Source organism: Alligator sinensis, unplaced genomic scaffold, assembly GCF_000455745.1.
Source record: "Alligator sinensis unplaced genomic scaffold, ASM45574v1 scaffold64_1, whole genome shotgun sequence".
Lineage (NCBI taxonomy): Eukaryota > Metazoa > Chordata > Crocodylia > Alligatoridae > Alligator > Alligator sinensis.
Window position 1 is genome coordinate 47,853 of NW_005842458.1, and position 21,149 is coordinate 69,001.

The 21,149-nt window shown below is 47.1% G+C and overlaps 1 protein-coding gene across 1 annotated transcript in view; it reads right to left on the reverse strand.

The window, feature by feature from the left end:
* LOC112551404 (collagen alpha-1(VII) chain-like) overlaps positions 1–21,149 on the reverse strand; it is a gene marked incomplete at its 3' end in the record, with an annotated part of 93,856 nt that overhangs the window by 46,875 nt on the left and 25,832 nt on the right. Inside the window, exons 14-22 of the mRNA XM_025212351.1 lie at positions 19,833–19,961; positions 15,350–15,499; positions 13,369–13,506; positions 11,003–11,149; positions 10,356–10,475; positions 7,597–7,743; positions 6,705–6,902; positions 5,809–5,948; positions 1,664–1,787 (exon numbers count right to left, since the gene is read on the reverse strand). Coding sequence (XP_025068136.1) covers positions 1,664–1,787; positions 5,809–5,948; positions 6,705–6,902; positions 7,597–7,743; positions 10,356–10,475; positions 11,003–11,149; positions 13,369–13,506; positions 15,350–15,499; positions 19,833–19,961 — 1,293 coding nt within the window. The remainder of the gene's footprint in view (positions 1–1,663; positions 1,788–5,808; positions 5,949–6,704; positions 6,903–7,596; positions 7,744–10,355; positions 10,476–11,002; positions 11,150–13,368; positions 13,507–15,349; positions 15,500–19,832; positions 19,962–21,149) is intronic.

Sequence of the window (21,149 nt, forward strand, 5' to 3'; positions counted from 1 at the left end):
CCCCCCGTCCCCCAACGGGCTTAGTTTAAAGCCCGGTGGAGCAGGTCAGCCAGTCTGGCTGAGAAGAGCCTCCTCCCTAGGGGAGAGAGGTGGAGGCCATCCCTTCCCAGCAGCTCGCTGCCTCTCTCGCCAAAGAGCGGGCTGTGGTCATGAAAGCCAAAGCCTTCCTGACGACACCAGCGCCGCAGTCTTTGGTTGACCACGTGGATCCTCTTGTCCCTTCTCAGCCCATAGCCTGAGACTGGGAGGATCGACGAGAACACCACCTGTGCCCCCAGACCCTTAAGCCCCGCTCCCAAATCCCTGTAGCACCTCATGGAAAATATCAAATCAAGATGATTTTTGTTTGTTAGTAAGAAAACTGAAAACTTCTCATTTTGCAGCAACCGAAAAGGAGTTTTTTTGTGGAATTTTTTTGGTTATTTCAGTTGAGTCAATGACCTTGAAAAATTGATTATGTGCACAGCACTGGTAACCAAAAAAAGAGCCACCTTAGGAAAGGGTAGACACTTAGAGAGGCAGCTTAAAAAAGGATAGAAAGAAAGCTAATTCCCTTCAGTTTAAAACTATGGGATGTGTTGATGAGTTCTTATAATATGGAACTACATTTCATCTATCATCTTGTTCGTAGTCTCTAGCTAAATGGCCAAACCCTGTCTAATGCTCCTGGCGTTAGAGATACTGTGTATCCATGCACCTAGAATGGCTGGCGATTACTTTTTTAAACCCATGGAATATTTAAAGCAAAAGTTCATTTTCCAGCCCTTATCCTCCCAAATGGGATGCAGAAGGGGTAGATAATCTGATCCACAGTGGGTGCGTCTACATGTTAATTAATGCACCGTACTTATTGTGCATTAAGCTTAGTACTTAAGTACTAAATCAATGCACAGTAACTTCACTACTGCTCAGTAGCACTGGTGCATGGATTCTTTGGGTGCTAACTGTGTAGTAGCCTATTAGTATGGTTTTTGCCTGCCACGCCAGTACTCAGTTAGCATCTCATGTAGATGCACTCAGTGGGAGGAATTTTCTAAAGTAATCTTCATTGCTCTAACTCTCTCTCCTTTGAACCTGATGGTAACATCTCTCATTGATTTTAGCAAGTCAACGCTAAGGTGAAGACACAACCAACACTAATGGGTGTCACAGATATGCACCAAAAAGGGAAACTGACCCCGTGGTCTAAATAAATCAAGGCAAATATAATCTAGTGCTGAAACATGAATTCTTGCTCACATGATTGATAGGGTTAGTATCGAAGATAGAGGTAAAGCACTTTTTAAAAAATTTCCAGCAGATAATAACTTTAGGTTTAGGGCTCTATGTTAGGTGTAAACATACACAATTGGGGGTCATATGATAATAAAGATAAATTCAGAAATAAATCTGGGGCTCTTCTAAAAGAACCAGAATGACAGTACTGGCCATAACTAGAGGTGAAAACAAACACCTAGAGTCCTCTCCTCAGCTTCACAGCATTTTGGATCTTCATTTCATAACCCAACTCTACAACAGACTAATTCACAACTCTGTAACAAAATGCATCACCTGAATCCTAAGGCAACTTATATCCAACTTCAGATCAGCACTTTGCAACTCGGGGCCATGTCTCAGATATAGCATGTACATGCAGATATTGATGTGCATATATGATACCCACCAGTCTTTGTGTTGCCTCCAACGTAGCTCAGTCCCTGGATGGCTTTCAGGACTCCATTCCTATCCTTGTACTGGTTAAAATGGAATGCAGTCCGGGGCTCTTCACTGTACTGAGCAACAGCAATCTGGGGAAGAGACCACAAGGTCCATAAAGATGGCAGGAGGTAGGGTTATGAACACCCGAGTTAAGGACAAATGGGGTCATGAAATGGGGACACTGATAAATCTCTACCACTGATGAGCACATGGATCTCTACATTTCATAAACAAGAGAAAGAAACCACCTTGGAGCCTTGATGTAAACATCCAAGCCAAACACTAGCTATGCTTCATGGATTAAATCAAAGGATAGATACTAAAGTCAGTAGGTATCTTCCACTGATTACAATGGGCTTGGGGTTAGTCCCAAAATCAGACTGTTGAAGCTTCACGTGTCAATAATGTTGGAAGTTTGCTGTTTAGTGATGGTCTAGCCTTGGGAACAATGCTAGAAAATGCATTAAATTAGGGAACACCAGAGAACATCAAGATAAGGAAGGGATGGGGCTCAAGTGAGCCATATTCAATTCTTTGTTTTGCCACAATCTTCTCAGGTGACCAGTCACTTGTTCATCTTTGCTCACCCTCAAAATAGGATCATAGGAAAGTAAGGATGGAATGGACCTCACAAGGTCATCTAGTCCAGTCCCCTGCTCAAGGCAGGATCATCCCTGACTAAACCACCCCAGACAAATGTCTGTCTGTTGTCTGAAATTTCCAGGGATGGAGATTCCACAACCTCTCTAGGCAGCTTGTTCCAATGCTTGACCACCCTCAAAGTTGGAAAGTTCCTCCTAATCTCCAACCTAAATTTCCTCCGCTGCATCTTGAGGCCATTGCAGCCACTCCTGTCCCCTACGGCCACAGAGAAAAGCCCATCTCCATTCTCTCTATTATCCCCCTTCATATATTTGAAGACTGTTATCAAATCCCCTCCTTCAGTATCCTCTTTGCCAGAAGAAATAACCCTAGTTCTTTGAGCCTTTCCTCATCGGTCTTGCTCCCAGGCTCCTGATCATTTTTGTCACCTATGTGTTGGACTCTTTCCAATTTGTCCACATCCTTCTTGAAGCGTGAGGCCCAAAACTGGATAAAGTACTCCAAGTGAGGCCCCACCAGTACTGAACAGAGAAGGAGAATCACTTCCCTTGAATTGCAAGCAACCCTTCTGTTGACAAAACCCAACATGCTCTTGGGTCTTTTTGCAATGAGGACATCGTTGACTGATACTCAGTTCATGGTCCACTGTAAGATTTGTTGAGGATTTGCTGTTGCATAGGTTTAAGATTCCATATGTGATGTTTGTAAATGGTAAAAGTGTCAGCTGCATATAAAAGTAACCTGTATCCATAGAGTTGTCATCCGTAATAATAGTCCCTGAATATGGAGACTGTATGCCTTTAAAAAATGGCACGATCAGTAAAAATAGCAGGATTGTGATAGGCATCACCAGGAATGGGTTAATAAAGGACTGTTTCTTGATGTTGACAGAAAGCCCAGAGCCATACACAACCGTGGCAAAGGGGTTCATGATCCCTTGGGGATTACACCATGAACAGGCAATGGTAAAGGGGCATAAGCAATCTGGATGACTGCGGGGGTAACCAAGTGTTATACAAATAGACTTTTTGCCTATTGCTTTTAATCTTATGTATTTTTTTGAGTTTTACATTGCCTTAAGAAACTCCATCTTGTATTACTCTGTAGCTTGACATAAGTGCTTCACCTTTGTATGCTGTATGTGTGAGAGAATGGGTGAGACCGTGTCTGTGGAAAAGGAAGACATCAGCTGGTGACTGGCTGAAGAATGCAGACAGATAGAAGACCAAAACAAGAAGAATCTGCCCCAAGACAGCGAGAGAACAACAGCAATTGACCTTCAAGGAAGAACACAGTGATAACCCAGCAAAAACCCAGAGGACTGGGTGAATTCACAAGGCTATAAAAGATGGGGCAAGACACATCAATTTGGGGTCTTGTTCTGCATGTCATCCTGGAGCAGTGGTTCGTCTGACGAGATGGACCGGCAGGAGCCTGGCTCCTACTTGTGGTCAACCTGGCTGGCCACTAAGTTGATCTGAGCACTGATAAGACTGGTAATCTATACCAGCGCAGAACAGAAATTGGGGTATGAATGTGGTGTGTGTGTGTGTATGTGTATTAAGTGCTTAAGCAATAAACTTACCTTATCCTCCCTCATAAGGTCTCAGTCGTGATTTGGCCAATTGGCAATTTGAGTAATACAAGCACCTGAGCCCATGGGGAATCCAGATCAGGGGTCAAGGATGCACCGAAGGGGTCTAAACCAGGGAGTCAGAGTTACTCCTAGCCCTAAGTGATATCCATGTCCATAGTCCAGGTCAGGCTGAAGGTGAAGAGCCAGGCAGTCCAGACATGCAACATGATGGGCAGGAGCAAGGTGCATGGGTTCAGGACTGGAGCAAGGCTGAGCTGCTGCAGGGTGCAAGGCACCGAACAACCAGACCCCAAATGAAGAGACCCAGGGGCTTATATACTGTGCCCAGGAGCCAATAAGATCAGGGCTTGCAGCTGGTGTGGCTGTGGAGCGCTTCCTCAAATCATTGAGGCAGTTCCCCAGTCTCCCGAAAACTTACTGGAAAACATTTAGAAGTGCTTGATGCAACGGCAGGCAAACACATTTGCAAATGTCACCTAGGAGTCTCTCTATTCCTGGGGCTTTTTGGTTTCTGAAGCAGATGACAGCTTTTCGAATTTCTCCCGGGGTGACTGGAGCTGCCAAACGTTTGTGCACAAAGGGCTGTGCAATTCGTCGAAGACAGCTTCTTCAGCAGCGGAAGATTGATTAAGGCGGCTTCTGAAGTGTTCCCTCCAGCAGGCAAGGACTTGGTTGCAATCACAACCGGTGTAATCCTGTCTAAGGATTTAACTGAAACACTTGTGCTGCTTTTAGGTCCATAAACTTCTTGCAGTGCATCACGGAAGCTGGTCTATGCTCATCTACAAGAGACTGAATTTCATCTGCCTTATCATGCCGCCAATTATCTTTCATCGTTCAGGGCTTCCTTCAGACTGCGGTGTGGATTTTGTAGCATTTCAAGTTGGCAGCCTTTAGCTCTGCTGCAACTGAGTAAATCCGCATGAGCTTTGAGTTTTGTCGTGTAAAAAGTGCTGTATTTGCCCACCATTTTCAAAATAGTCTGACCCTTTCCAACTAGACCCTCTGTTCAGGGTCAGACTCAACACCATATCTGTCAGGAAGGAATCTGGGGTCAGGAAGGAATTGCACCCCGTGATCAGATTGGTATGGATCATGAGGGTTTTTGCCTCCCCCTGTAGTGGGAGGAGTGGCCCTCTTCCTGAGATCTCTTGAGTGTATATTAACACTCAGGAGATCCCAGGAAGATTAACGTTTCTTTTACAGAAGCAGGGCGTTGGGTGCTGTGGTCCTCCTGCTTTACCTGTGGCAGGTTAGGGTATGATGTTTTGCATTGTGTCAAGGTTGATGGTAGATTTTACTAAGAGGTTAAATTAGGGATTTACATTGGATAGTTTGGATAGGGATGATCCTGCCTCAAACAGGGGGGCTGGACTGGATGACCTCCAGCAGTTCCTTCCAGCCCTGCTTCTCTATGATCCTAGCCACCAAGTTGTCAAGTCCAAGAGCCAAGATCTGCTACAGAGCTTTTGGAAATAACTTCTTCCACTCCTCTTCAATATTTGATTCAGGACTGAATTTACCAAATGAAATGCCTGTACTTATTTTAATGGTGGGATCTTCCTATAGCTGCATTTTTTCTACCTGATGACATTCCCTTTTTTGTGGGGGAGTGGTATTTTGGGTACCATTTTTCTACATGAAGGTTGACATTTTAATTTCAACTTACAAGACACTTGTCTGTGCAGCACTCAGTACCACTCAGAGCCCACACAATGCAAATATAATGATGACTTCCTTAAAGGGGATGTAATCTGAAAACATCAACATGGGAACAATATCATTTTGCGGCAAGCCAAACTAAACAATATCATTTCCCTATCTTATGGGGGCATTATGAAGATGTACACGTGGAAGATAAATACTGACAACAGACAGACAGACAGATGGAAAGAGTAATGGACTCTTGCCTGCGTCCCTTGAGGCCCAATTCTGGGGAAATAGGAGACGATCCGGAAGAGGAAGTCCTTCACTTTATTGAAATTGCTCTGGCCGATGCTTGAGGACTCATCCACCAGGAATGCAATGTCAGCATTGAACCTACCGCAGACTGCAAAGATAAAATCTCTGTGGGCATATCTATACGTTCATTAATGCATCTTAGATACTGTGCACCTAGTTTACTACTTCCTTAGTAAAGGACTAACTAAATGCATAGTACCTAAAGTTACTGCACATTAGCGCTGGCGCACGGTTATTTAGCGACGCTTACTGCACATTAGCCTAATAACACTGCGCGGTAGGCTATTAGCACGGCTTTTGCCATGACACGCTACTGCAGTGTTATTAGGGAAATGCGCAGTAAGCGTCTCGTGTAGATGCGCTCTGTAAGTCCCCGATCAGAAAGCCATGAGTCTCTAACTATATTGGTGGGTGTGTGAGAATTGTGACTGATTTATGGGAGAAGAAGCTGAATGCAAGTCTGTCTTGAGGCTCCCATTGCCTGCTGAGTGAAGATACAAATACTTTCACCCTGAGGGATGTGGCTGAATGTCTTATGCTGGCTTCAAGCCTCCCTCATAGGATATGGCGCTGCGCATTGTCCTAGACAGGATGCCAATCTAAGTGGTTCATTGATCTGTGTCAGGGTGAATCAAAACAGTTTCAAAGTTTCATTAATATTTGCTGTTTGCTCTTGCAACAGAGGAAAGAGCACCAGGAGCAGGACCTGCTACATGACCTGTTTTTTGAGTCAGTCTTCCATCCAAATACCCAATGAGCCCAACTTTTTGCTCACAAGCTCAGAGGAGATCACCATGTCGTGGCTATAACATCCGACCTGAATCACAAGGGGTTACAAACTCACTTGGCCCAGCAAGAGTTGTCAGGGGTGAAGATGCTGTAGCAGCTGTAGCTGCTGGGGTTGTTCTTAATGTCATAGGGGTGGCTGGTAGAGTACGAGTGGTCCTGGCCTTCCCAGCATCGGTCGATGAGGCACTCGCCATGGCAGTTCGTATAGAAGTAATGGTAGGAGCAGATGTGGAAGGATTCCCGTGAGATCCCACTGACAGAAGCAGAGAAAGAGAATAACGTGCATCGCACCTTGGTTACGGTACAAATGATGGTGGCAATACATGGCATCAGGTCCACATGGAAACCTCCCACGCTGTGATGGCACCCCAAGTTGGCCAAAGCCATAAGGGTGCAGATTCCCCTTGAGATGCGATACCCTATTAAAGGACAGGCAAACTTTGGGATAAAAGAAATGCAAATTAAAGAATGAGGGGAAAATGCTACAACACAACTGGGGAAGACAGAGCATTAAAATAAAGGTTACAAACATCCTAAGTCCTAACACTTTGCTCTCAAGCCTGGCCACAGTGCTTACTTCTCAGTCCTCAGCTCGTTCTAGTGGCGGGCAGGAACCGTCACTATCTGCGGTGAAACTCCCCCTCGTCCCCAGAGATCTCAGCTTCTCTGCCAGCCCTGAGCAGGTCACCCATGCCCCACCGCTCCAGCCTTTTCAGCAGCAGTCCCCACATGGCTGGCTCCCTTGGTCTCTACTCACTGGGGCTTCACACCCTCAGGCTTCGGTGGCCTTCAGCACCAATCCAGCTCTATGTGTTGCCTCACCAGTGCCGAATAGAGGGGAATAATCACTTGCCTCGATCTGCTGGCATTGCTCCTACTAACGCAGCCCAGTAATCAACAGAAATGACACCCAGAAGCCTTGTAACACAAGTCTCCACCTCTCATACCTATCTGCTCAGTGATGCTGGTCTCAGGCCCCTCCATCTCTCCAAAGACTGCCCTTATGGAAAACACGTACGTCCCTCCCAGTTTCAGTCCTGGCACTCGATACGACCTAGAACCAGCAGCCAACCGCTCCATGGAAAGATCAGGACCTGAAAACAAAGGAAAGGTGGGAACTACCTGAGCAGAGAGATGGAGAAACTCATCGTGACCGCAGATGGACTCTACCTGGAGTACCTTCAATAGTCTCACAGTTTGGTGAACAGAGGAGTGCTAGAAAGAGCAGATATGGATCCTCTGCTAGGAGGTAAAGGGGCTTGGTGGGTTGTGTTTGGGCTGCTCACTATCTGGGAGGGTCATGGGAATGGGCAGAGGGACAGGTGAGATGTTGGTTTGTATCTGAGGTGGCTGGGAAAGACCACTCCGCAAGGGGGAAGAGGATAACAGGGCAGCAAGCCATCTTTCTGGAACGAAGATTTGAGATGTGGTTGCAGTTTTGCTAGGCTCTTGAAATCCATTGCTAATGGTGAATGTAGGCACTCATGGGACGGTTTCACCTGATGTAGGCTATGGTCCAACAGCTGGATGCGGTCCTCAGAGCTACTGGGTCAAAGCTGCAGATCAGGGGCTTCAGCAGTTGGCGGTGATGGGCTTCCCTCCATGCTGCAGTGGGGATAAGCGACAGGGACAGGCCTCTCCTGGCTCATGATGGAGAGAGACCACGGCAGCAGATGGGTTTTAGCACGCGTCTGCCTCTGACCCAATCTAGGGCGGTCTGATCCATGGCCTGAAAAAGCTGCCCACCCCTGATAGAGACTATGGCAAGGAGCTCAGAAGGGTGCCACCGGAGAGTTACATCCGCCTGTTCTTCTCAAAGATCCTGCCTGTCTTGGGTGAAGATAAAAGATGCTGGATGTGAGCGGCCAGCCAGGTAAGTGGTCTTAAGTAGAGAGGATTACAGTTTTGTGGAAGACAAGAATGCTTTCTATGGAGAAGAGACGCTAGATGGTTTGGATGACCTCCAAATGAGTAGAAGGGGAATCCATCTTCCACGAGACAGGGCCAGATTAGCCAGCAGGGCCTTAATCTGACAGCAAAAGGGGAGGATGGAAAGGGAGAACAGATGAGCGTTCGTTTGGCATAAAATCCAGATGCTGAGAGCAAAATTAATCAACGCACCAAGGGACAACATTCCTTAATTGCCTATCTGCTAATGCTAGCAGTCTGGATGATAAACAAGAAAAACTGGAATGACTCATTAGTGAGCACAAATTTGACCTACCCAATGTTATTCAACTTAGCAGATATGGTTCGAATGTTAAAATCAGTGGTGATAACCTACTCAGGAGGGGTCAATGGGGCAAAAAGCAGAGTGGGCCTAGCAGTGTATGTCAAAAATGGCATACTGTGTTTCTGAGTCCCTGCCAGCTCAGAGGCAAATGATTTTGAATACTTATGGATTCATGTTCAAACAGATAAATCACAAGACAGGGTACTAATCACAGTAGATCACACAAATTGCACTAGAGAACAGGATGATCAGCCTCCTATATCACTTAGCTATAATGTGTCAGGGGAAAAAATATAGTATCATAAGGGACTTCAATCTGAGAGGTATATGCTGGAAGTTGTATGCTGCCAATACTAGAAATGTCTTTAGGATTTGAACACTGTAATGGCCATTTGCTAACTCCAAGACCATTGCTTTTGGCATAGGGGAGTTCTACCTCAGACCTCCTCTCGGCAAATCAAGATAAGCTGGTCACAGGAATCAGGGTCGATCGTGGGTGCGAGAGATCATGACGTCACTGCGCAGACAGAACAGGATCCAAACACGGTGTTTCGAAAGGGCCGTTGTCATGAGGCTGAAAACACTTGTGAGTCAAAAGGATTTGGCTTCATGACTCCTCACGCATCTTTGTTCCAGGGACATTGATGGGAAGGGTAAGACCAATTTGCTCGAGTCAGATCAACACGACTGCTCCAGAAGGAGAAATCATGCCTCTTAAACCCATTAAAGTCCATGGGGAAAGTGATCGTATGAGAACAAAACTCCAAAAGCTCCTGAGTTCGGCCGTGGGAGTTATCAGCACATAGCAACTCTTTCCAGTGCCTTTCACCCACGGATCACAAAGTACTGTATAAATATTATATCACCTAAGCCCCCTAATGCTCTAGAGGAGTAAACCCTATTGTTTCAGTCATTTATTAGTCCTCATCCCTTTAGGAAACTGAAGCCAAGAAACATCTTAGCTACAGTCCCCCATTCCTTTACTCTCATTACTGGACAATGCACTGCTTTATGGGAAGAAATAAATGAGAAAGGGAGCTGAATAGGACAGAGAAGAAGGATCAGGTGTGAATATGGAGACACGAGACTGAAATAGGTGGTGACCACCAATAGAAAACCTTGATGATATAGTACATAAACTCATCCTTGATTGACTGGGGTTAGGAAGAAATTGCGCCTTGAGTGCTTTATAGGTCCCTTGAATTTTCTTCTGTGGCATAGGCTCTGGGCATTTTCGGAGAGAAGATGCTGGACTAAAAGGTCCACAGGTCTAACCCAGATTGGCAACTCCTAAATTGTTGTGAACTAAAAACGGATTTAGTAATGGGAAACAAAATCAGACTGAGAAGCAAAGGTGATTTTTTTAGCAATGTGGCTCATCCTGAAGTCTTCTACGGAGCCATGCGCAGTCACAGTTTACAAATATCCCTACCGCATCTCGTCTCTCCTTGTACTACCCCGAAGAACCATTACCTGATGCCAGGCGCCAGGCTAACAAGTACGCCGATGCCCCAGGAACACCTGTCCAGTTCAGTAAAACATTGCTCTCTGTGACCTCCTGAATTGTGAACGCAGTCACTTTGGGCAGATCCACTATTAAAAAGGAAAGAGAAGAGAAATTATTAATTTGCAGCCATTTAATTCTTTACATCCAAAAAGGGAGACAAAAGGGTTCATGAGGGAGGATTTTCTAAACCCCGTAGGGCTAAAATGAACCCAGCACCTGCTGGGCTAGACTCAAAATTCTGGTCCAAATGGAAAAAAGGCAAGATAGGATTTTCAAAAGTCAAGTAGGACCTTGGCCCACAGAGTCCGGTGTCCTGTCTCTGGCACGGCCTCTGCTAACTACTCCAGAGGAAGATGCGAAACATGTAGACTGCATCTGGCCAGAAGTTCATGCATGGGGATATCTTTCCAAATGGCAACCGGCCCCTAGTTTCCACCTTCCAGCCAGCTGGGATACTTACTTTCTGCCAATCTAACCAGTAGCGTTTGTAGAGGTAGAAGAAGTGGAGCCAGTAGCATGATAAGAGCCCTCTATAAAAGCGAGTAAACATCAGGTCCTAGATTTCTAGCTGCCATGCTATTGATCCACCTGCCCACGTTTTCGAGGTACCCACATGTTTTGGCAGTGAGAAGCACTGGGCTTCCCTCTCGTTCCCCAGTGACTGAAGACACGCGGATGCTGTATGTCATGCTCTTCTGCAGCTTGGTTATGGTGAAAAACGTGGGCTCTGCTGGAACTGTCTGCGAGGTTTCCAAGCCACCTAATTAGTACGAAGAATAAAAAAAAAAAAATAGAACAGCTTGTGATAATAGCAGGATAAACACTGCTCCCTGCGCGGAGCATGGGAGCTATAGCACTTTCTCTCCGTCGATCTCAGAGGATGTGACAATCGGGGAGGAACTGAAGTAGAAGTGTAGAATCAAAGAATCATAGAAAAGTAGGGCTGGAAAGGACCTCCAGAGGTCATCTAGTCCAACCCCCTGCCAGAGGTAGGCTGATCCCTCGCCAAACCATCCTATACAAATCCTCGTCTAACGTATTAGTAAAACAATGCAATCAACCCTGACCCAACGCAAGACATAACACCCAAACCTGCCACATGTAACTCAGGGGGACCACAGCAGCCGGTGTCCTGCTGTGATGAGGGTTGTTAAAATACACTCAAGTATTTTACATGTACACTAGATTAAGTGATTTACACGAGGCTTGGGGTGCCTATACACATGCCGGTCCGCACTCTAATTAGCATGCTCCAGCATGGCCTCATCGTCACGTGTATAAGTCCCCGCAGGTTTAAAATGGCCACTGGGGCACTTTATCGAACTTCATTCAATGGGGTTTAGATAAAGTGTCCCACTGCCATTTTTAAATCTGCAGGGGCTTAGTACACGTGATGGCAAAGCGTTTTAATTAGAGCAGCTCCCCAGAAACAGGTCTAATTAAAATACTTCTCCCCCGCTCCACTCCCGAGCACATGTATAGGCAGTCCAGGTGAATTGCTGAAAGAGATGGGAACAGAAGCCAGGTCCTGAGATTCCCCGTCCAATGCTCTAGTTACGGGATCATCCTGTTTAAGAAGAAGGATGCATTTGATGCAGATTCATTTACACAAACTATCCTCTAGAGAGACATGGGACAGCTTTATTATGCCTTTGGAAGCTGGGTTATCCATGGATACATTTCTCTGCCTACAGAGTGATGTTGGGGTTTTAGGCACGTATTAATGTAAATTAAAAGAGGGAGGAGAAATCTCACAGGCACCTATGAGGTCTCTTGAAGTCAAGAAGTAATGGGGGAGCTCTTCTGATAGCAGGTGCGGGCAGCTCTGCTCTTCTCAGCTCCTCTGACTTCAGCCCTTGTATGAAATATGAATGCACTAAGAAAGGGTGAAAGTCGTCCCTAACTCCTCCTGCAGAACGTGGGACTTGAATTGCTTTCAATCCTGTGCAGCATTTTTAAATCACAGGAGCTCCTGAGAATGATGAATGTTGGACCCTTTTTTAAAGGCCACGTAAGTATAATGGTAATGGTTATTATTGTTACAATGATAGAGGTAATTGGTATAATGGTAATTCTTCAGCAGAGAATAAAAGTACTTTCACCGTAAAAAAAAAAAAAGACTCTTTTCCTAGCTTGAGAACTAGTCACAAAAGGAGTTTCTCAATTCTTTTCATAAAGCATTTTTTTTTGCAAAAATCTTGTTCATCTAATAAAAGATATCCCCTCTACCATGTGTCCAGATTGTTCAATTCTTTTCATGGTTTTTTTTTAAAGTCAAAATCTGATTTAAGAGAGAGGCAGGCCTTTTCTAATATTATTTCTTTTAACCATTGTTTTAAAAATACCACCAGGATTCAACTAAATGGGCCAAAATGTCATTTTTGCAAAACGCTTTTGTTTCACAACTAGGAAATATCAATGAATATTTTGAAAAACAAAATGGAAATGATTTTTTTTTTGCGAGTTTTGTTCTTCCTTTTCTTACAAGTTCTCTGTACTAAAAGAGCTTACTGGTACCTGGGTTTTCTCTACTCACTCCTTGGTTGAAGGACACCATCTGGCCAGAAAATCCAAGGCAGGGACTGAGGAGGAAAGGCTTGTAAGAGCAGCCAGCAGGGAATTGCCCATGTACTGAGTGGGGCATGGACCTTGGAGAAGGCATCGGTGCTTGCCGGGGAAGTAAGGGGTGATGTAGGGTGATGTTGATCACGGCTAACACTGGGATTCACAACAAATTACAGAAGAACAGAAAACTCTAGGCCAAGCCAGGGGTGCCCACTAGCCCCTACAAGCTGAAACACAGACCTGACTTTCCCAAAGTTTTGCACCCACTCTTCCCCCCACACAGCCAGCTTATCACCTGTTTCCACATCACCAAGAGGAAGCAGTCGGGGAAACTGAGCTGATGTTACCCCAACTCCCAGAGGCCCCTGTGCTCTCGCACCATACTGCACACAGCTGATGGAGCAGGCCCCTTACCACCAAACGGGGCCCAGGAAATCTTATAGTGCGTTATGCCTGGGGTCTTCTTCCAGGACAGCTTCAGGCTATTTATTCCAGTGTTGATGATTCGCAAATCCCGGAGAGTCTGGACGGGGTTTAAGTCTGTGAGAGAGGCTGCAGAAATGAAAAAATAAGGAGATGTGAAACCTAGCAGCCAAGTGATGTAAGGCCACAGGTCAACACCTTTACTCTCACTAAATGGTGCCTTATGCCAGGACCAGGTCTGCTGCCATCAGTCGTTCTACACCTAGAGTACAACGCTACCAGCTGTGAATAAGTGTAGCAGCCATAGGCCCAGAGTATGAAATGGGCCACATCATCTCTCCCACAGTCTTCACAAGCATCAGATTACCCCCTGGAGGCACCTGCAGCCACAGGTACATCAACACTCCTACCTGAACAAAGTGTAGACCCTATGCATGGCATACAGTAAATTCACTGCGAGTAATAATTGCAGGCATTCCTTGTCTATCTAAAGCCCCAAAGAGGAAGATACAAACTTGTGAACTGGAAGACCGCCGAAGTTACCCTTAAAACATTTTATCCAGAAACAGAACTTCCCTACCACATAGACGTTGTTTCCTACAAAACAGGAACAACCAACAGTGTGTTTCTTTATATATAGGCTTCTCTGTGCTGCTCCTCGCCACCATATTTGAGCACCTCGGGAAAGCAAGTTAATCACCGGAACAAACTTCTGAGGAAATCAGTAGGCGCTCCATCTATCAATGACCTCAAATCTAGAAGGGATGTCTTGCTAGAAAGTGTGCATCAGCCTTGGCATCAACACAGGGTGAGATTTTGTGACCTGTGTGATATGGGAGGCCAGGGTAGTCATGTTTCTAATCTATGAAGCATTACTACCCCCATTCTGAAGAGGGAGAAATGAGGCAGAGGCACGAAGCGTCTTGCTCAAGGTCAGACAAGGAGAACCAAGAGTGGAATCCAGAGCTCCAGAGTCCCAGCCCCATGCCGTATCCTTTATGCATCTATATGCATTTGACTCCTGCTGACTTCCTGCCCCTTGGGCAGGGGGATGGACCCAATGATCTTGCAAGGTCCCTTCCAGCCCTGATGTCTATGAAATCTCATCAGCGGCGGTGGCGGTCCCTTGAAGTCAAGAATGACATCCATCAAGCTTGATGGGTCCTCAGGTGACTGAGGAGCCCGATTCTGGATGCATATGTTGCTTTGTTTGCAACACTGAAAACGGTGGGTAATGTTTTTAGGCTGGTCTTGGCCCCATTAGGGTAGATTTCATCACAGCCCTGTGATCAGTGCTCAAAGGGTGGCCAAAGGAAGTGGTGCAAAGACATGCTCAAGGTCACCCTCAAGCACGGAGGCATTGACACCAACAGCCGGGAGGAGCAAGCTGCTGACTGTTCGGCATGGCTCCACCTGGTCCACCAAAGCACATGCCACTTTGATGCCCAATGACTCAATACCGAGGTGGAACGGCAGGAGCGGAGGAAGGAGAAGGAAACCAACCCAGAGCTGCAAATCCCATGCCCCCGCGCAATCTACTCTAATGGGGCCAAGACCAGCCTAAAAACATTACCCACCATTTTCACTGTTGCAAACAAAGCAGGTCATTAGCATGGCGCGCTGTGTGCACTCACCAGTTTCTCCTACCTCCACATGCAGGAGCTCCGGGATTGGGTGAAAACTGCCTTAGGGAAGGAGAATCAAGGACAGGCCCAAACATCACAGGGTAAGCAGGGACTTGTTTTATTAACAAATTGGTTCCAAGAATAACCTTGCTAGATGCCACAGAAATCCTACATCCAATCCATGTCTCTATGCAGCACCTGGTGAACACGCTGACAGAGTGCATGTCATAGACCCACTACTGCCACCAGCTAACCGGGCTGCTTCTTTAGCTTGAGCAGGAGAGGTCTCTGTTGCAGCAGTGAGAGGTCATAATCTGCCAAAAGGATGTCCAGATATCAGGACTTACCTGTCTGGTGAGTGAGAGTCACTTCGTGGCCTTCAGACTTGCTGAACACGGGCCGAATGCTGACCCTGTATTGCGTGCTGGGCAGCAAGTGGTCGATGCGATATGCAAGCACCCTGCTCCCCACATACTGGCTCTTGGCAATAGCTCGCTCTGAAAGGGGAAGAACAGTGCTGATCATTTGCTGAGAACATTAGGGGTGTCTTCTCCAAAGGGTCTGGCCTCTCCTCACAGTACTGATGCTCCTGAGGTCTCTTTGTAATGGGAAGGACATAAATGTAAAGAAATAGGGGGTTCAGGGGTCACGCATGAGCTCAGCTAGGGGTGAAGGGACTACATGACAAGGAAAATGGGTGTGAATGAGGAAAAGCTTCTGGGTGGTGTGGTCTCTTACACACCTCGACCCAAGGTTGGTGCCAGGGGCAGAAGTCACCAGTGGCATAAACGGGGGGTCCTCAGGCGGAGGATCTGTGCTGGACAATACCCCTAACACAATGGGGAATACTGCCCCTACCCTACTGCCCTCAGCTCAGGGACAGGCAGGCCCCTCTGTCTGCCCTCCTGATAGTCCTTCAGCCTATGGCAACCACACGGTAAATGTGAGCAGCCCCTGAGATGAGCCCAGAACAAGTGACATGTCACTTCAGCTTGCCTTCTCCCCACAAGACACACATTGCAAGGTTGCACAGAGCTCAGCTGAGGCTTGGAAACATTGCCTTTGGGATGATGAGTGGAAAAATGAGCTTGGAGCATGTTCAGCAACATTCACATGACCTCAGGATAGTCCTGACGTGATCCTTATTAAGGTCAGTGCAGTTTGATGCCCTTACCCCACCCCCTGCTCTTTCCAATGGGTCACGTCATACAATCATAGAGAAGAAGGGCTGGAAGGGAGCTCCAGACGTCTGCTAGTCCAACCCCCTGCCTGAGGCAGGATCCTCTCTATCCAAATATATATCCACCATTCAAATCCATCCTATACAAATCCATAGTACAAATCCTGCCACTGTCAGAGACAGTATAGTGGGGAAAATGGACCACTGGTCTGACTCAGTATGGCACTGCAGTGCATATGTGCTGACCTATGGTGTAGCACTACAATATGCTGCCTAAATTCTTGCTTCCCACCAGCACACAGATGAGTGAGGATCCTTCTAATGAGTTTGCAAAGCACATTGGGGCTGTTTGGTCAGAAAGCGCTTCAAATTAATGCCTCAAGGCAGCCCAGAGTGCCGTGGTCCCTTGTTTAAGAAGCACTGCTCTACAGCATCCACTTCTGCCGCTGTCAGAGACAGGATACTGAGCAAGGTGGACCACTGGTCTGACTCAGCGAGACATTGCTTAGGTTCTTACTTCTGACCCCATCCACAGTTTTCCCATGAGGTTTTTAAGAGCTCCTCCTTGTAGCTGTGATAGATGCACAGGTTAGGGACCAGGTCCTAAATAGCTGCTTTTTAAGGCTCTTTGCTCCATTGTCAGCTGCCATGTGTTTGTGCGGTGGGGCTTGTATTCTGGGTCTCAAGCTACTCTCAAGATGCAAATTGCACATTATTACACTAACAGCAATAATAATGCATGAAAATAAGGCCCATCAGGGCACTGTAACCTAAGGATCCATCTGTATTGTCCATCGGGAAAGCCTGTGGGCCACTGCATAGCAGCAACACTGGGCTAGTGAAAGAGCCTAAAGTATTTTGTCCCGGCATTTCATAGATTTTATAGATTTTTAGGGTCAGAAGGGATCTCAGTAGATCATCGAGTCTGACCCCCTGTCCCAGGCAGGAACAAGCACTGGGGTCAGACGGCCCCAGCCAGGTGTTTGTCTAGTTTCCTCTTAAAGACCCCCAAGGTAGGGGAGAGTACCACCTCCCTTGGAAGTTCATTCCAGATTTTGGCAACCCTCACCCTACTGTCTAATCTAAATCTGCTCTCCATCAGTTTATGGCCATTGTTCCTAGTAACTCCAAGGGGTGCTCTGGTAAACAGAGTATCCCCTATTCCTTGCTGCCCCCTCCCAATGAATTTGGAGACAGCCACAAGATCATCTCTCATCCTTCTTCTGTGGAGGCTGAAGAGATTCAGGTCCCTCAGTCTCTCCTTGGAGGATCTTCCCTGCAGGCCCTTGACCATACAAGTAGCCCTCCTCTGGACCCTCTCAAGGTTATCCTCATCCCTCTTGAAGTGCGGTGCGCAGAACTGGATGCAGTACTCCAGTTGTGGTCTTACCAATGCCACATAAAGAGAAAGTATCACCTCCTTTGACCTGCTCGTGATGCACCTTCTAATGCATGAAAGAGTGCAGTTGGCTTTACTCATCACTTCCTTACATTGACGACTCACCTTCATTTGAGAGTCAACTATGATTCTGAGATCCCTTTCTGCTGCTGTGCTGCTTAGAAAGTCATCTCCCAATCTGTGGAATTGGACCCCAAGCCACTCGGTTCCCACTGGCTCCCGTGACTGCATCCCAGGAGACTCGGGTGCTGCTGCTCATTACATCTGATCGTTGGTGATTCTTTTTCCCTAGATGCAGCACTTTGCACTTATCTTTGTTAAACTGCATCCTATTCTGTTCTGCCTACTTTCCCAATCTGTCCAAATCCACCTGAATCCGCTCTCTGCCCTCCAGTGTGTTTACTTTGCCCCATAATTTGGTGTCATTCAGGAATTTGGACATAGTGCTTTCCATCCCCTTGGACAGTTATTTGACCTTTCCTATACAGCTATTATGTCCTTCCTTATGTCATCTTTTCTCCAAGCTAAACACACTTGGTCCTTTCAACCTGCACTCATAGGGTTTTCCTTCTAACCCATTTGTCACCCATCTCTGGACAGGGGTGATCAACTCCCAGCCAAAGCTGGCCTTCAGAGCCATGTCATCTGGACTTAGGGTATCCTCACAGGTCTGAAAATGTAGCAGCAGGGAATCAGTGGCAGCATTAATCACCACTCCCCTGACACCAAGTTTTCAGACCTGTGGGGAGCCCTGTGGGCCAGATAGCATGGTCCTGAGTGACAGATCTGGTGTGCAGTGTGGCAAGAAGCTGATCAGAAGCACGGGGCAGTAAGAGGCCTGATCACAGCACTTGAGGCCAAGTTGAGACCACATGGGACACAATCGGGGTACATGGGGCAAGTGAGGGCATCAGCTCTGGCTAGGTGTGGTGCAGGCCTGATCTGGGCATGCAGCATGCAGGGCTGGATCCAATCCTGTCACATGCACTGGTCTTATGCCACTCATCCAGTCCTTGGGGAGCAAAAGCTTGAGCGACACTGGTTTAGCTTGCCTCCCTATAGCCCCTGTCCCAACAAGACTGTAACACATTGGGGTCCCAGTGGTGGCCGTGATGCTCCCCCGTGGCTCCGCAACCATGCCCCACTCTGCCCCTAGGGCACCCTCCTGTCTCGCCTGCCACACCTAGATGGAAATATAATTTATTAGGGAGGCTGCTCATGAACTTTTGCATAGCTCCGGTCCCAAACCCCCGCAACTAGGGTCCCCAGCACCCTATTGGTCCTCATTGGTCCCAGGCCCCTGACTGGCTCTCTGTAGTCAACTATGCTTGGCAGGGCACCCAAAGCCTTAAGGGCTAATTGCATAGCTCCAAATCCTTCCCTTTACCATGCCCCATGCCTCATGGGTGTTACAGGTATGTTGTCCCTCTGCTGGGGCTTTGGCCTCCTTGGCCTCTGCCCCTTCAATCCTGCTAGGCCTTCTAGCCTAGGACCACTGAATTGGACCTGGCTTTGAGGCATTAGCTTCATTTGTCCCTTCCAGTCACCAGGCCCCTGGCCCCTGCGTGCTTGAGCCTGCCCCTGCCAGGGCTCAAGGCAGTCGAGTTCCCCCTGGGCACTAATGAGGCCTCTTTACTTCCCCTTCCAGCCTCACCCCAAACCACTGGTAGAAGACAGTAACATAAACACAAGCCCCTTCGCTCACTATTACAGCATCCTGGGCTCAACTGTTCCTGCAGGCAGTGGGTGCAGGAAGTCAGACATCTCTGGGTGGCTTTCCTGAGCAGGAGTTCCTTCCCCTAGGACTGCCAGGGAGAGTAACCCCCCCAAGCCAGCTTCAACTGTGGGCTTATGAGCTCCCAGGGCCCTGCCCACATCTGGACAGCAAACGATGACAGTTGCCCAATTGCTCTATTAGCTTGCTGCCCCAGTGACCTTCAGGTGTGGTGCCCTGCCTAGCCTGCAGCACTCCCTGGCTAAACTGCTTCTTCCCTTACAAAGACCAACAAGCCAACTCCAGCTGGACTCTATGGGATGAGTCTAACATTGGTAGAGGCTCATGCTCTTAGCACTGAAGGTGGGGTGGAGACTACCACAGAGCCCAGAAAGCTACATGAAAGGCCTCTCCCATGGTTATGAGATCTTTCAAGTGGGCTACTGGCTTAAATGTCCTCCATCTGCACAGAGCCTTCTGTGCTCCCAACCGATCAGTGCACCATGAAAACAGACCAAAGAACTGCTCTCTGCTCACCTCCATCTGCTCCTGTTGGGCTCCAGGTGATTTTGTATTTGGTGGCTGCAGCTGTGATGCTCCATGCGAGAGAAATGGATGTGCTTGTGTAGGACGTCACCTTGAAATTGGACACGTAGCCAAGTGGAGCTGCAACAGAAAGCAACGTGAGCTGGTGTCCTGATTAATGCTGCATTCAGTAAATGCCAGCACCCATCAGGCCTCTTGTTGCTAATGGCATGAGAAACAGAGGCCATTATGGTCAGCAATTAGTCTCTCTGTGCCGTTCTGTTCCATCCTGGATGTCACCCTGAAGATATTCTTCCTGTGAAATCATAGCACAGATCCACAACTGGAGTAAATCAGTGTAACACCACTGGTTTCAAGGCAGCTATGCTGATTTACACCATTCAAGGATCTAGACTGACTGCGAGCATGCTGTAAACTATATACCATATTTTCTCATGTACAAATACATACCTTTTCCTCAAAAACCAGCTGCTGGGAAATGGAATGTGCATTATATGCAAGAAATATGGTAAAAGCAGTTTTTCACATTTACCAGGCAACAGTGAAAAGTTAAATCTGCAGCAATCCCTGGAGATTAACACAATGCGCAGGTGTGGCCCCTTAGCTGCTGCTACCCAGCTGCTACCCAGTTACTTACTACAAGGAAAGATCTTTTTTAATTCATTCTGCCTTTCAAAAGTAAGGTGTATATTATATTCAAGGAAGTGTGATATACAAGGAAATATGGTACCTGGGTCAGTGTTTTCCATGATCCCTTCTCATCTCCCAAATTAGCTTGGATTAGGTTGGGTGAGAATGTGGGTGGGAGATACCAAGAGAAACCCTGAAGCGTTGGAGACCCTGTAGGCAGCGAGGGACTGAGACCATAGCATGAGAATAGCCTTGTCTTTGGGATGAAATACAACCCCACAGTCCTGGCTAGTGCTGATCACTATTGGTTCCCACGGCTTGGTTTTTTAGTATCGAACTCTAATTACCTTGTGCCTTCCCCTGCACACACATGGACTCATCCCCACATGTTGCCAAGATGACTCAGGCTCATATGCCCTGACCTTGCTGGATATTATTCCCTTGGTTCATCACTCATAGGAAGCAGCTCACCTATTTAAGGGGCTTGCAAGGAAGTATCTCCAGGGTGCTGAACATCATGTCTCCCTGTTCTCTCCCTCACCTCCTGCTCCCTCCTTTCGTTGCACAAGCTTAATTTCCTATTCCTATCCACATGGCCTCTGCCTCATGCTCTGGATCTTCACATTTGGGCTATTGAGCTCTGGCTGTCATCTTAGCTCCTGCCTCTGGTGTTACAAT